The sequence below is a fragment of the Numenius arquata genome, chromosome 21 (assembly GCF_964106895.1).
Source record: "Numenius arquata chromosome 21, bNumArq3.hap1.1, whole genome shotgun sequence".
NCBI lineage: Eukaryota > Metazoa > Chordata > Aves > Charadriiformes > Scolopacidae > Numenius > Numenius arquata.
The window spans coordinates 4,850,322-4,864,447 of record NC_133596.1 but is presented as its reverse complement, the minus strand read 5'-3'; the positions used below and the strand labels follow the sequence as shown (position 1 = coordinate 4,864,447).

The 14,126-nt window shown below is 57.6% G+C and overlaps 1 protein-coding gene across 1 annotated transcript in view; it reads right to left on the bottom strand.

Annotated features, from left to right (window-relative positions):
• Positions 1–14,126, bottom strand: part of RUNX3 (RUNX family transcription factor 3) — a 55,874-nt gene that overhangs the window by 31,530 nt on the left and 10,218 nt on the right. The window contains exons 2-3 of the mRNA XM_074161996.1: positions 5,912–6,156; positions 4,751–4,907 (exon numbers count right to left, since the gene is read on the bottom strand). Of these exons, the coding sequence (XP_074018097.1) occupies positions 4,751–4,907; positions 5,912–6,156 (402 nt within the window). The remainder of the gene's footprint in view (positions 1–4,750; positions 4,908–5,911; positions 6,157–14,126) is intronic.

The window sequence follows — 14,126 nt, the reverse complement described above, 5'->3', positions numbered from 1 at the left end:
ACATCATTTAATTTTATGAGACATTATTGCCGAGACACAAAGCTCGGCCGGCTCCCGCTGGGGTTCAGCTGGCTGCAGCAGAGAGAGGCTTGGACCCGGTTCAGGGCAGGAACCAGGACCTTCTTGGATGTAAAAGTCACTTGTCCCTCCCTCCCCTGCCCTGTCCCCATATCGACCCCTCCACCCACAGCAGCTTCCTGGTGCTTTCCCGCTCGGATGCTTCCCCTTTTCCCATGGGAATCCAGCCCTGAAATGCAGTGCTGGAGGCAGGACCCCCTCTGCAAGGGATGGATTTAGGTCCTGGCACCCATGGGATGCTCCTGCAGGAGCAAGCTGGTGAGATGGCATCAGCCTGCAGGCGATGGGTGCTATCATTTGCTGGGGAAACCTGGTGGCTTTGGCCCCACAGATGCACCCACACGGGGACATTTAGAGGGGAGCTGTGCCGGGCTCTCGGCCATACGGATACCCACAGCCCACGTACAGGGGTCAGGGACAGAAATTGGAAATTGCAAAATGGGAACTGAATCCAGCCAGCATCGGCCACCAGAAGTGGCCACCAGACAGGTGGCCCCACCGGCTGCAGGGACTGTCCCTCTCTCCCAGCCCTGACCACACAGCAGGACCCTGCTGCTGGGGACGGGTTTGGATACTGTCACGAGGGCTTTCACGGATGCTTTCCAAGGACCAAGCTTGTCCTCCTTTATTTTTTTTTAAATAATAATTAAAAAAAAGAAAAAAAAGGTGGGGGGTAAAGCAGTAAAAAGCTCTTGGGAGCCCAGTTTGGCAAGAACACAACAGTGACCCCTTGCTCCTCCAGCAAAACTGCGTTCCATCCACAGCCCAAAAACGCTTTCGGCATCACGCGGGGTGTTACCACCCCTGCACCCATGTCCCACCCTGCTCTCTTCCCCCAGCGCCCACCCCAGCCCCAACCCTGTTCCCCTCCCGCAGCCTCGGCATCCTCATCCCGGACTCGCTGCCCTCTCCTTGCCCGATCTTGGCTGCCGTCAGCCGCTCCACGGCCAGACGATGGGGAGGCTGCGGGAGAGCAAGGGAGAAAACCACTCTAACCAACCCCCCAAGAGCAACCACTGTGGGATTTTCAAAGGTATCGAGTATTTCCGAGGTACAAACCCCAGCAGGAATCAGGCTGGAAATGCCCGTGCGATAGCCCTTCGCTCCCCCAGCCTTTATTTCACAAATAAACGCAGTCAGAAACCACCTCCTTTCCCTTTTCCCCCCTAAAGGAATTAAGGGTTTTCAGATCCCAACCATCATCTGTCTACAGGGTGGACTGGAGAACACCCGTAGCAAAACAAAACAGCATTTATACAGCTAGAAGAAAAAAAAAAAAAAAAAAAAAAAGAAAAAGAATAAACGGAAAAAATTAAATTATCTCCTCCGGAGAACATCCTGCAATTATCCCAGGTGGGCGAGTTTCTCTACGGGAGCGGGGGGGGTGTGTGTGTGTGGAAATGCCAGCAGACAGCAAAGCATCAATCCCTGCCCTCCCTCAGCTTTCCAAACACCGCACAAACCTTCAGCTGGTTTTTCTGCACAAAAAGGAATATTTTCTAATTTTTTGTTACCCAGAGAGAATTTTAACCCCGGGGGGGGGGAAGCGGTGGCCGCTGACAAAGGCGCAGGAGGGGGGAGCGGTGCCACCGCAGCCTGCGGAGCACCCGGGCTGCCACCCGGCCACCTCCAAACCATCCGACACCGGGGATTTGTTTGGAAAAACAAAAAAAACCAACAACAACAACAACAACAACAAAAGTTTGCAGAACCAGAGTGCGGGGATGAGGATTATGAGGAGCAATTATTTAGGAAATTCCACGGAGGAGGGAATTCCTTTCGGCTTGGGAGACACACAGCCCTCCTCCACGTCGGAGGAGCCGAGCCCAGCTCCGTCCCCGTCTCCTCTTCTTACTACTACATCTAATTTTTAATTTTTTTATTTTTTTTTTCAATTTTTTATTCTCCACGTGAAATAATTTCCCTGCCTTTCACTCTCCCCTCCCCGAGATACACCAGTATCTCCCAGCGGCATCTCCAGGGGGCACGGGCCGTTTTTGCGCCCCCGAGCAGCTCTCAAAAAAATCCTCCCATGAATCGAAAACGACAATTATTACTCAGCATCATTTTTACTCATTTCCCGCCTTCTCAGGAAGCCGGGGCCGAGGTTATTCATTCCCACCCTGCCCCGGCCCCCAGCCGCCTGCGTGGGGCAGGATCCCAGCTCCTGGGTGGGTTTGGGAGCCACCCAGGGCTCCCTGAGATGCTCCCGGGGGGGGGAATATTCCAGCCGGGAGAGCAGGCGGTGGGATGCAGCGGGCATCGCTTTCAATTTATCCAGTGTAATCTGATTAGAAAAGGTGGGGGGTTTTGTTGGGTTTTATTTTTTGTTTTGGGGGGGGAGGGGGGTGTCTTTTGGGGGGTTGTGTTTTATTTTATTTTATTTTTAGAGCAACCAGGGGTCCTTCTCCCCTCCCTTTGTCCTGCGCATGAAAATGGTAATTTTGGAGAGGGAGGGTAAGGACCTGCGCTTCCCACCTCACGGCGGGGAACGATCCCAGACGCGTTAATAGTAAAAAAAAAAAAAAATAATAAAAAAATAAAAAAAAAATAAAAAAAGCCCAATTCTGAACCATTTCAGCTCATGGTTTGGTTTTTTTTTTCCCCAACACGAGGTGCGTGTTTACTTACAGATCCACGCGTCCACACCCGGGATTTACACAAACATTTCTCACACACACACACACACACACACCGTCTTGCGACGCATCCAAATTGCTGCCAGAATAAACGAAACCAGCACCGGGCTTTGAGAGATTAAACCAAACGGGGGGGGGTTGGGGGGGGAAGCAAGCGTGACACCCAGAATAAAAATTCAATAGAAACGACTTTTTTTTTTGGTTGGGTTTTTTTTTCCCCACGCTAATCTAGGTGTGAAAGAGCCCCTCGCCGGGAAAGCGCGGCCGGACGCGGGGAACTAAGCACACGCTTCACGCTGCGAGAAAAAAAAAAAAATCCAGCGAGCCGCCTTCTCTGTAAATATTACAAAGCCTCGTCCCACAATAATATATTTTAAAAAAGAAAATAAATTAACTCCTCGCTCCGAAGCCCGTTAGAGGCAGCGGAGGTGTTTCCACTGCTGTAATGAGCGTTTGCCAGGGCTCTGCCGGAGGAAGGTGACTATTCACCCAAGTGCTTCCTGAGACTGTAAACTACTGTTAATTCAGAGCTCGGGACTGCAGAGGAGGAAAGTTAATAATGAATTCAAGAGTCAAGCTGAGATTGGGTTGCATTCAGTTTGGAAATTTGTGTAAGGAGCATAAAAAAAAAAAAAAAAAAAAAAAAAAAAGAAAGAAAACCAGAAAGAAAAGAGCCTAAGAGAATAATTGATTACAGAAATGAAAGCTTAATTCATAAAAGAAAAACATTTTCCATCCATCAACCTGCAACCAGTTAAGTGGAGAGTTTTAAAGAAACTGCAACATGGAGAAGGAGCCAACAGGAAAAAGGAAATGTATGAAAGAATGTAAACTATTCAAGTTTCATAAAGAGGAACAAGTAAACAGTTATTACATGCAAATAATTCCTAACATCACTGCTTTTAATTAATGCAGAGAAGTCAAAATATATTTGACATTGTGTGTATACATTCGAAGCCTTTGAGAATACGCTGCCATATGGCCATTAAAATATAGTATTCTTATTTTTGTTTAGATGAACAATTAAGTGCTTCGATCTGCAGCGTTTGTTGGTGATGAAATGCTGAAATTCTATTTATACTCTATGAAATTCAGGTACGGTGGGGCTGGGAGGCGGGAGGGAAGGGCGGGCAGGGCTCTGCCCCGACACCCGCTGGCGTTCGGGATTTCCAGGGGATTTATTTCCCTCTCCTGGGATGGCACAGCCCCATTTCCCTGACGGTTTGTTTTGAAAAAAGCCAGCAGCGTAATCCCTTTAAGGCTAAACGATAGCGCCAGCCTTTACGACCAGAAAGTCAAATTGCTCTCCCGCTTTTCCGCGCAACAAGCGCGGGGGAAAACGAGTGATTCTTCCCCAAAAAGCACCCGCAGCTCTGCCCTGCGCCCGCCCCTCCCCATCGAAACGAGCCCTTTCTGCACACCCCCCCCCCCGCCGAGCACTGGGCGGTTATTCTCATTTAAACACTTGATTCTCAGCATTTAAAAAAAAAAAATAAACGAGCTGCCGGGTGGGTTTATTGCCCCTGAGCACGTTCACCTGCGGAGGGGATGCACCGAGCCGGGGAGAGAAATTCGGGAAGATTGGTGCTCAGGCACCCGCACCTGAGACGGTTTCACCGCCGCAGAGATTTTACAACGAGGTTTGGGGTTCGGTTGGTTCTTTTTCTTTTTCCCCTTCCCCTTCAGCATCCTTTTCCGATACCTTGGCAGAGGAAAAACCCCGGGAGGAGCGGGGCAGAGCGGAACCGGCGGGGCTGCTCCCGCATCTCGGCTCCCGCATCCTTGCCATCGCCCGCTCCGCAACCGCTTCGGGGCTGGGGGGGCTCCCCCCTGCGTGAACAAGCCCAGCCCGCAGCAAGGAAACCACCGGCCCCACGAGAAATACTCCGTTAAAATAAAATAAAATAGAAATAATAATAAAATAATAGAAATAATCTTTTTTTTTTTTTTTTTTTTTTTTACTTTTTTTCTTTTTTTTTCCCCTTTCTAAAAAGCCAAATAAGAAGGCCAACCATTTCCTGGCCGGTACCTACCCCTGCCGCTTCTCCCAACAAATCTGAGGTCGTTAAATCTCGCTACTTGGTTTTTCATCACGGCGGAGGCGTTGCGGAGCTCTGCCGAGTAGTTTTCGTCGTTCCCTGCCATCACCGTGACCACCGTCCCATCGGGGACGTCGCCGAGGGCTACCACCTGGGGCAGGGACGAGAGGATTTTAGGCTAAAATTAACCGCTGACGGACCTAACCTGCTTAACGGTTTCCCCCCTACAAAACCAAAGCAAAACTAAAAGCAACCCGAGCTCCCGGGGAAGGCTGGAAACTCGGAGGGGGAAGGGGAAAATAAGCTTTAAAAAATAAAAAAAAAAGGGGGGTTAAAAGGAGCGAGGGGCTTCCACGGGGAGGGGAGATGGGGGTCAGCCCGCCCTCAGCCCCGCCGGCCTGCAATTGTGCTGTTATTTTGTTTGATTCGGGGAAAAATAATAATAATAAAAAAAGGAGTGCCGAGCGCGGGGGCCCCGGAGCTCCGCGCCCGCCCCGGGGAGTGAAGCCGCGGAGGGGAGCGGAGAAGGGTCCCCCCTGCCCGGGGAGCAGCGCCCCGAGCTCCGGGGGAACCCTGTTCGCAAACCCACCCCCAACCCCCCCATCTCACACCCCCGCCGGGCTCCCCGGGACTCCGCTGCCGTCCTACCCGGCTCCCCCCGCTGATTTTTGGCTTTCCTGGCCTCGGCCCCGTTCCCCTAAGCCCCAGCCCCCGGGGCCACAGCGGGGATGCCTGGCCCGGGGGTGCCCCGTCGGGTAACCCCGTCCCGCGGGGAGCCCGGGCAGCGCAGCCCGGTGCCGCCGCTTCAGCTCTTCGCTTTCTATTTTGCAGATTAGATCTCCCTTCCCTGCTTCTCTCTCCCTCTCCCAGGAAGGTAATTAACCTCCACTCTCATTAAAACTTCAAAGTCGCCTGAGAGCTCCTAACTGTACGGAATATCTAAGATGCTGTGACCGCGGGGCAATGCGGAGACTTGATTAAAAATAATAAACCGGGCTCCCTTGAAGGTGATGTCAAGAGCGAGTTAAAGTGAAAGGGGCGGAGGGAAAGAGGCGAGTGGGTCGGGGCGGAGGGCAAGCCCGGAGCCGAGCCGGTCCCTCCGAGCCGCCGGGGCTACCTGCCCGGTCGCAACCCTCCCCGGAGCTCGGGACTTACCTTGAAGGCGACGGGCAGCGTCTTGTTGCACCTCCAGTGGGACGGCAACACCGAGCACAAGAAGTTGGGGCTGTCGGTGCGGACCAGTTCGCCGGCGTGGTCGGCCAGTACATCCACGACGGAGCGGACCTCGGGGCGAGCCCGGGCGCCCGGGGCGGGGGCCCCCAGCGCCCCGCTGTTCTCGCCCATCTTACCGCAGGGGAAGGCCGTGGAGGGGGGTGTGAAGCGCCTGCTGGTGCTCGGGTCTACGGGAATACGCATCACAACGGCGGGCGTCAGGGAGCCGCCGCGGCCGGGGGGTACCAGGAGGGGCCCGGCGGGGCCCGGCGCCCACCGCTCGGCTGCGGCGGGGCTCGGCGGTGGGGCTCGGCGGGGGCAGCGGCGGCCGGGCCCCGCGCTGCCTAGCTCCGTCCCGACAGATCGCCGTCCTCGGCGGGGAAAGCGGGATGCGGGGCGTCCGCTGCCGCCGGGCTCCGGGGCTCTTCGTCCCCGCCGGTTTGACTGCGGTTCCCTCCAGCCCCGCCCGGGGAAAGGCGGCGCGGAGCCCCAGCAGAGCCACGTCGCGGCCGGGCGCCCTCGGTTGCAGGCGGGTCCCCTCCGCCGGGCGGCCCCGAAACCGGCTCCCAAGTGTCAACCGCGCCGCCCGGTACCGTATTTACTGCCGGCCCCGGGGGGGGCGGGCCGCGCCCTGACGGACGGGGCGTCGCGCCAATGGGGCGGCCGCGGGGGGTCCTTCGCCCCGCCCACCACCCGGCCCCCGCGGGGCGAGGGGGCGTGGCCTCGGCCGCGAAGGGGCGTGGGCGAGGCTCAAAGAGGCGTGGTCTCTCCCGAAGTGGGCGTGGTTTCTCCGCCGAGCCACGCCTCCCGGCGGGGCGGGCGCACGTCGGGGCCGCGGTGGCTTCTCGCCGCCGCCGCCGCCGCCGGAGGGTTTTGGGGCGCGATGGGGCCGGTTTGGGGCCGGAGCCGCCGCCGCGCGGAGCGGCTGGGAACACGGCACGGCCCCCCACGCCGCGCAGCGCTCCCGCCGCCGTCCCCCGCGGTGGCTCGGCCGTGGCGGGACGGAGGGGGGAGTGGCGGCCGCGGGGCCGCCGCTGGGGACAGCCGACACACGCGTCCCCGACGGGGGAGGCTCGCCCCGCGGCCTCCGCTGGAAACCGCTGCTCCTTAACCTCCCCATTCAGCCCTCAGCCCCCCCAAAAAAATGAAAACCGCCTCCATCTCCGGCGGTCCCGGGGCGCCCGCAGCGCTCGGCGCCCCCGGCGGCTCCCCCGGGGCTGCGGCTGCGGGCAGGGCCGGCGGCTCCGGCCGGAATCGTTGGCGAGAAAATTCGTGGCGAAGCCACCGGTTCTGCGGGAACACCGCGAAGGCGGCGGTTCGCTCCGCTCCGCGGTTGCCCGCGGGAAGGCTGAACCGCGGGGCGGGCGGGGGGCAGAACCGGGGGTGTGGGGGAGGTTTCTGTGCCCGCGCCGCCCGGTTGAGCTCCGCCGATGGGGCTGAAGGGACCAGGACGGCCGGTGGGAGCGGAGCCGGCCGGGCCTCAGCGTTCCCGGCTCCGCGCTGCGCGGTGTGAAACGCAATTTTCCTTAAAACAACAACAACAAAAAACCTAAAGCCGAACACCCCCAAAATTTTCTCCTTTTCCAGACTCCCCTCCGCAAAGTAACGAAACGTTTTCCTCCGCGAGCCCCGGGCCGGGCCGGGCTCCGCATCCCGCTGCTCGCAAGACCCAGAAAACCCCCGTGTTTGCCCGAAGAAAAACCAAAAATAGATTATTTTTTAAAAAATTCAACTCGGAGGAGCGGAGGTTCCCTCGCTGCAGCGCCCCGGTAACAGCGCGGGTGGCTGCGCCTGTCCCCCGGGGAGTCGCGCCGGGCCAGCCGGGTCCGTCGAGCCGGTGCCGGGGGCAGCTCGGAGCCCAACCGGCCCCGGGGGGCGGTGGGGCCCGGGGGGGCGGCCGCCAGCCCCGCGTGTCGGGCCGTCTCCCGCAGTTACCGGCGCTGAAATCCTGCCCTTTTTAGGTGAAAGCGGCCGCGGGGTTTAGTTCTGTTTTTCACTCCCCCCTTCAGCAGCGGGGGGGACCCAGAAAAAAACCGGGGGCAGAGCTGCGGACGGGGAGGGGGGGACGCTGCCGTGCCGGGCTGCCGTGACCCCACGCCGGGGTTTGCCAGGGGATGGGGGGCTCCTGGTACCCCCCTTCCCTCCCCGGTAGCTCCCGGGGGGGGGGGGGGGGCACGGAGGGGGATGCGGGGGGGCACACCGCGCATGCGCTGCAGTGCGGTGCCGCCGCCGGTAGTTGGCGCCGAGGCTCCGCCGTGGCGGCTCCGCGACGGGGCGGGCGCGACGGGGCGGCCCGAACCGCTGATCCCCGCCAGCCCCGGCCCCGGCCCGCTGCAAGGCAGTGCCGCTCCTGCATCTTCCCTCTGCCCCCCCCCCCCCCCCCCCCGGGACACCCCGTCTTTGCCCCAGCCGCCTCCCTGCGCAGCCCCGGGGGTGTCACCCGGTCACCCCCAAACCCTGGGAGCTGCACCCTGAGAGCTGTGACCCCCGTCGTGGCTGCCCACTCCGACCTGCAACCCACTCATCGGGCGATTTTGGGCTCGGTCTCACCGGGTCCAAGTTGCCTCCCTGCAGCACGATCCTTGTTTCCAGCTTTATATTCCCTGCCGTTCCCGGTCTGGTTGCTGTGTCCCTTCAGTGTCCGCTCACAGCCCTGCCATCCACAAATTTCTCTAATCCCTTTTAATACTGCTGGAAAGAGCACCTAATTACCTCACCTCGGTGTCCTCAGAGCCCCCCCCAAAGTGCCCCGAGTCAGTCACCGATGTATTCCCAGGTGCGCAGGGTCCTGCTCCCTCCCCAAAAGCCCCTCTCTCCGGCACCCTCTGCACCCTGGCTTGTTCTTGTCTTCAGGGTGACGGGGTGCAGACTCACCCCCATAACCCGTCGCGTGGCTCTGCACTTCGCTGCGCAGGTGCGAAGCCAGTCGCCGACTGGCAGCGATATAAAACAAGACCCAAAACACAGGGCAGTGACAAGCCAGGCTCCCCCCAGCCCCAAACTGGCTGGTGACCCCTGGAAGAGCAGAGCCCAGCAAAGCAACCCAGCGGCTGTCCCTCCAAAGGGGTGTTCAAGCGAGCAAAGCCATCCCGGAGCTACGGGGACCGTGCCCTCGCGGGAATTCTCTCTCGTTTAAATCATTCCTCTCCAGCACAGCAGGATTCAGCGTCTCAAACAGGGGACAAACCTCCCACTGCTCTCGTCCTCCCCAACCCAGGAGACATCGACACGTGGGGATTGTTCCTCCGTCACCCTCCCTGCACCCCAGGGGAGGTTAATAGAGTCTAAGACCCAGGATTTGCACGGGCCTCTTTTCAAATACTTAAAAGCTACCGTTCACATCGCAGGGAGGTCAGCGGCTCCTTAAATCATTACTCGCTGGGATTACTTCCCTTGCAGCCCCCTCTGTAGTTTGTAATTCACTTGAGCTGCTATTTAGCAGCAGAGCCGCTCGTTTCGACGGCAAGGAAGCGAGCGCAGAGGCTTATAGGAAGCTTTCTATTAAAAATTCATCGCAAGCCCTGCCTCAGACCTCTCAGGAGCACGGCGCTCAGTAGGGCCATGCGGGTGTCTGGATCTGTTTTGTAGCTCAGGGAAGGGGATCTGAGAGCAGCACGCAGGGAGGGAGCGTGCTATTCATTCATAAATCAAACAACAGATGCTGGGTCCAATGGGGTGCACCACGGTGACAATTTTTAACCCCTGAGTGTCACCGCTAAAACGGGCTCCCCCCTGAGCAATTACGGGCGCTGCAGGCAGAGGTTCCTGCGGGAGGAAGCCGCGGGGCTCAGGGGAAGAAATAAGGGGAAACTGGGAGCGGGGGGTGGGAGAAAAGGCAGCGGCTGCCCCAGCCATAAATCAGGGGGAAGGCTGCGCTCGGGCGAGGGACCAGCTGCGAACCGGCCTGTTGACGACTCCAGCAGCGCTGCACCGGGCTCTGCGCGGCCCCGGGGCTGGGCGATACCCAAAGAGGGGGAAACCCTGCTCAGCACCCGCTGCCAGGGCCAGGGCTGCAGCTTGACATCAAATCCCGAGCCCAGACATCCATTAACCCCATGGGAGCCACGGCTGCCCAAATCCACCTTGCTGTCTGCGTACGCAGCCCCGGCGCTTGGTGTCCGGCATCTTTGCTTGGGGCAGCAAGAGGAGGAGGAGGAGGAAGACTTCAGCAAGAGTTTCAGATCCTGGCATGAAATGTTGTCACGAGGGAAAATCACTACGAGATTCCCACCTGGTTACCTGGGGCCAGGTTTCGTTCATCATCATTTGAATGACTAGAAAAGGTGACAGCTGGAGAAACGGTCATTGACCCTCCTTACAGCTTTGGGGCTTGCCTGTCCTCCCAGTTCTCCCCATTTTACACTGGTGCACTTTATTACCAATCCTCCTTTCAATCAGCATCTCCAGGGAGATGCTCCACATGCGTGTCCACTCACACATGCATCCTCTGCCACTCGGGGACCAGAGCGGTGACCCTCGAGCATACACACGGGGTGGATCGGGAGGGATGCTGCTGCTGTCGGGGGATTTCTCATCTCTAAAAAGCGTACGGGGGATTTCTCATCTCTAAAAAGCGTACGAGGGGAGCCAGGACCCACCGCTCCCCCGGCACCAGCCCTTGGCAGCACCCTCTGCTCCGGGCGTAGCGCAAATACTCGAGCGTGTGCAGCGCTGACGGGATGAGACGGGGTTTTGAAAAGCTGCGAAGTGACTTAGGAGCACGAGTGCGATTGACGTGAATCCTGCGGTTCTGAAGTCACGAAAGTGCCATTCTTCATTGTTCGGGACCGCGATTCTCCTCTCCCCACAACAGCCCGACAATGAGGAGCATGTTCAGGGCTCACATCCTCTGTGCTATTGATAGCACCGCCGAGCTTTTTTGGAGCGTGGGTCCCATCTGCCACTTCCACTCCTTTTTAAAAGATCCTAATGACTGTCAGATCCTTTTAGTTCTTAATTAATTTCAGAGTTCAACTGCAAATAGGAAACAAGGCAGCTTTTGCCCTTACGCATATGAATATTACTGTTCCATTTAATGTGGTTACTGGTGGAATGCTGTTATTCATTCCTGCCTGCAATAAAAGCCACATGTTTTTAAAACTTTGCACTTGAAAAAACTTTTAGGAAAGAAATCAAGTATGTTTTGTATGCATGGCATGAGATAAAAACTAGTCATAAATATTCAAAGAACAGTTAGAGCTTTATGCTTGATTTAAACAAGTGAACAGAGGAGTGCGACGGTTGAAGTGAGTGGAGAATGAAAGCCCAACGCTCCTTTAAGAATGTGCTTATGCAGAGAAAAAGAACTATTCATGCAAAGGTTACGGAGCACCTAAGGACATCCCATCTCCTCCAAAAATGCCCAAAGGTGGATAGCACAACTGGAAACATTGGGCTTTGTTCAGAGCTATTCGAGTTCATGGGAGTTTCTCTCTCTTTGGGGGTTTCGGAGGGGTTTTAGAGGGGTGCGATGCCTCGTGCCAGACCCTCTGGGGAGCGAGGACTCTTCTCGCATGGAGACATCTCCAACGTGTCCTTTCCCCACGCTGGAAGGCAGATGGTTGAAGTTGCGGTGAGCGTTTCATGGGGCACCTGGGACCCCTGGACAGACCTTCCCTGGAGCCCCTGGAGCTCCTGGAGCCCGGCGCAGCCAAAATTCCAAGGGAAGGGACTGAGCATGGGAGCCTCAGCCAGTGCCCGTCCCGTGGCCGTGCCGCCGGAGCCTGGGGCGGTGCTGAGCCCTTCAAAACCCAAAACCCGACAGGGGGAGAAATAAAAAAAAAATTCCAAAGGAAAGAAAAAGGGGAAACGTCTGGATGATGAAAAGAGGAACCGAAAGGCACATGATGACGAGAAAAGTACATGGGGTGGGGGCAGAAAAACACGATATGATTTCTAATGTATGTCGAGGAGAGGCGCTCGGAGGAGCTGCTCTCACGGAAGGGCTCCCAGGCAGAGCTCCGGGGTGCAGGGAAATCCTCCTGCACGTGCCGAGTAAAGCGCTCTTGCAACACCAAAAGGCTGCAGAAAGCAGTTTCTTGCCTCGGAAAATAGCCCTGCATTGACAAAACTGCCCTGTTGCTCGTCCCCATCCCTGGTGGGGTGGGAAAATCCCACATTCACCTCCTACAGCAGGTGCATGTGTTTCCTAAAGAGCATTTTTCACTGCTGTTCCCTACAGCCTGGCCCAAAATGCTGGGGTGATGCTGGGTATCAAAGGGGTGCTCAGCATTCCCGTGCTGTGCCGAGGTTTGCCGGGCAGCAGGGAGCCCGAGGGGACTCCTGGGGAAGGGTCTCGCGTCCACACACCCCAACAGCAGCTGGGGTTCGTGCTCGGTCGAGCCCTGGCAGGGTGAAATGGGGCTGCACCGGGCTCCGGCCACTGAGAGATCCCTTTTGGGGAAGTCAAACGCGAAGAGAGAGGGAAAGCGAACCCTGGGAACGGCTCCTGTTCCTGCACCCTCACCTGCCGCCCTGCGAAGGGCACCCGGCTGTCAGCAAACCGTGGCCAAAGCTTTAGCTGCTTCAGGGCTGCGATGTCTGCAAATACCCCTCAGACATGGGGGTAGAAAAGGGTGTTCCCCCCACACACACACACACAGGAGGGGGCTGGCAGCCGCCTGCGACAGGCGCTGGCGTCAGACAGGGAACTCCAATTTCCCTTTTGGTTCAGGTCCGATAGAGCATCTCAGGGTCACGTCTCAGCAAGAGCAGCTTTACAGGCAAGTGCAAACACACCGTGTCTGTTTGACTTCCCTGTGGGAAATCAGCATCGTAAAGGGAACCCAGCCCCATCGCCCCAAGGGCACCCTGCTGATTGGAGAGCCCGGGGCACCCCTTGAACCAGGCAGATGTGATTTCCACCATGGCCTCGTGCATCGTTTGCGTCTTGCTCCGAAGAAGATGATGGGGTGGTGCCACCTCTCGCTGGCTGACCACAGGGCAGCAGAGATGCCTCACGGCAGCTTTGCTAAGTTTCCAGTGCCCTTCCTGGAACATCCTTGTGCTAAAGGTGGAGAGTTTCCTCCCAAAACCTCAGCCTGCGATGCCTCACTAGTGTCACAATGGCCGGCGGTGACACTATCACAGGCGTCTCCTCCCTTCCTGCTTCAGCCCCAAAGCTTTCCCCATCTCCCACCCCCTCGAGGTGTTACCCTGTTTCTCTTGCCCGGGCTGAGCCCTGGCAGAGGCAGAGCCGGTGGGTTGGGAGGGAGGCAGATCACAGGAGGTGCTCTATAAATGCGTGGTTTCTAACTGTGCCTAATCCAGCACCTTTCATCCACTCGAGGGTTTTCCCCACCTGTCTGCAGGCAGATGAGCTTTGCAGAGCAGTGCCAGCGCAGGGAGCCTGGTGGTGGGTCTCCAGCAAGAGACTGGAGTTTGGAAAAACGGTTTGGAAAAGCCCCCAGAAGTGATTTTTAAAGGGAGAGGTCAGGGATGGGAAGAATGGGACCGGCTGGAGCAATGGACCCCAGCGAAGCTGCGAAGTTTGTACCAAGCAGCATCGTGTACAGCTGGAGAAATGCGAACAGGAGGCCGGTAGAGCGTTTCTCCAGCCCGTTGAGATGCGCCTCGACCTGGAGCGGGAGCAAAGGGCCGGCAGCGCCCAGTTTGCCCTCAGGCGGGTGCCTGCTCGGCCCCGCGGGCACATCCTGCATCTCCGCGGGCGGTCATCACCCCAGGTCCACGACACTCGGGCTGCTCCTCAAAGCAGCCGGACCACGAAGTCACCAGCACACACAGCTCTAACTCTGCCTTAGAGCTCGAGGCAGAAGACACAGATGAGGTTCGGGCGGGCTGGCAGCCCTTTTGCAATGCCAGTGCCAGGATCTCCCCCTAAACACTTCTGTCCATGTAACACCTTGGCCCTTTTCCACAAAAAAAAAAAAGAGGTCCTGGGCAAGGACCAGCTCTTCCCGTGCGAGGTGTTTCTCATCCCCATGCGATCTATCCCCGGTTTCTGCCACCTCCGCCAGACTTTGTGGCAATCCGCGGGAGAAACGGTGAAGATCCTCCAGCAACGACACGGAGCAACCTCAAACTCTGCCATCAACGACTCGCCTACAGCAACAACGTAATTCTGAGAAAACTGGCCTCCGGTTCCCATTGCAAATTCTCCCGCAGGCCCGCACCATTTTTTCCAGGTTTGTTTGCCTTT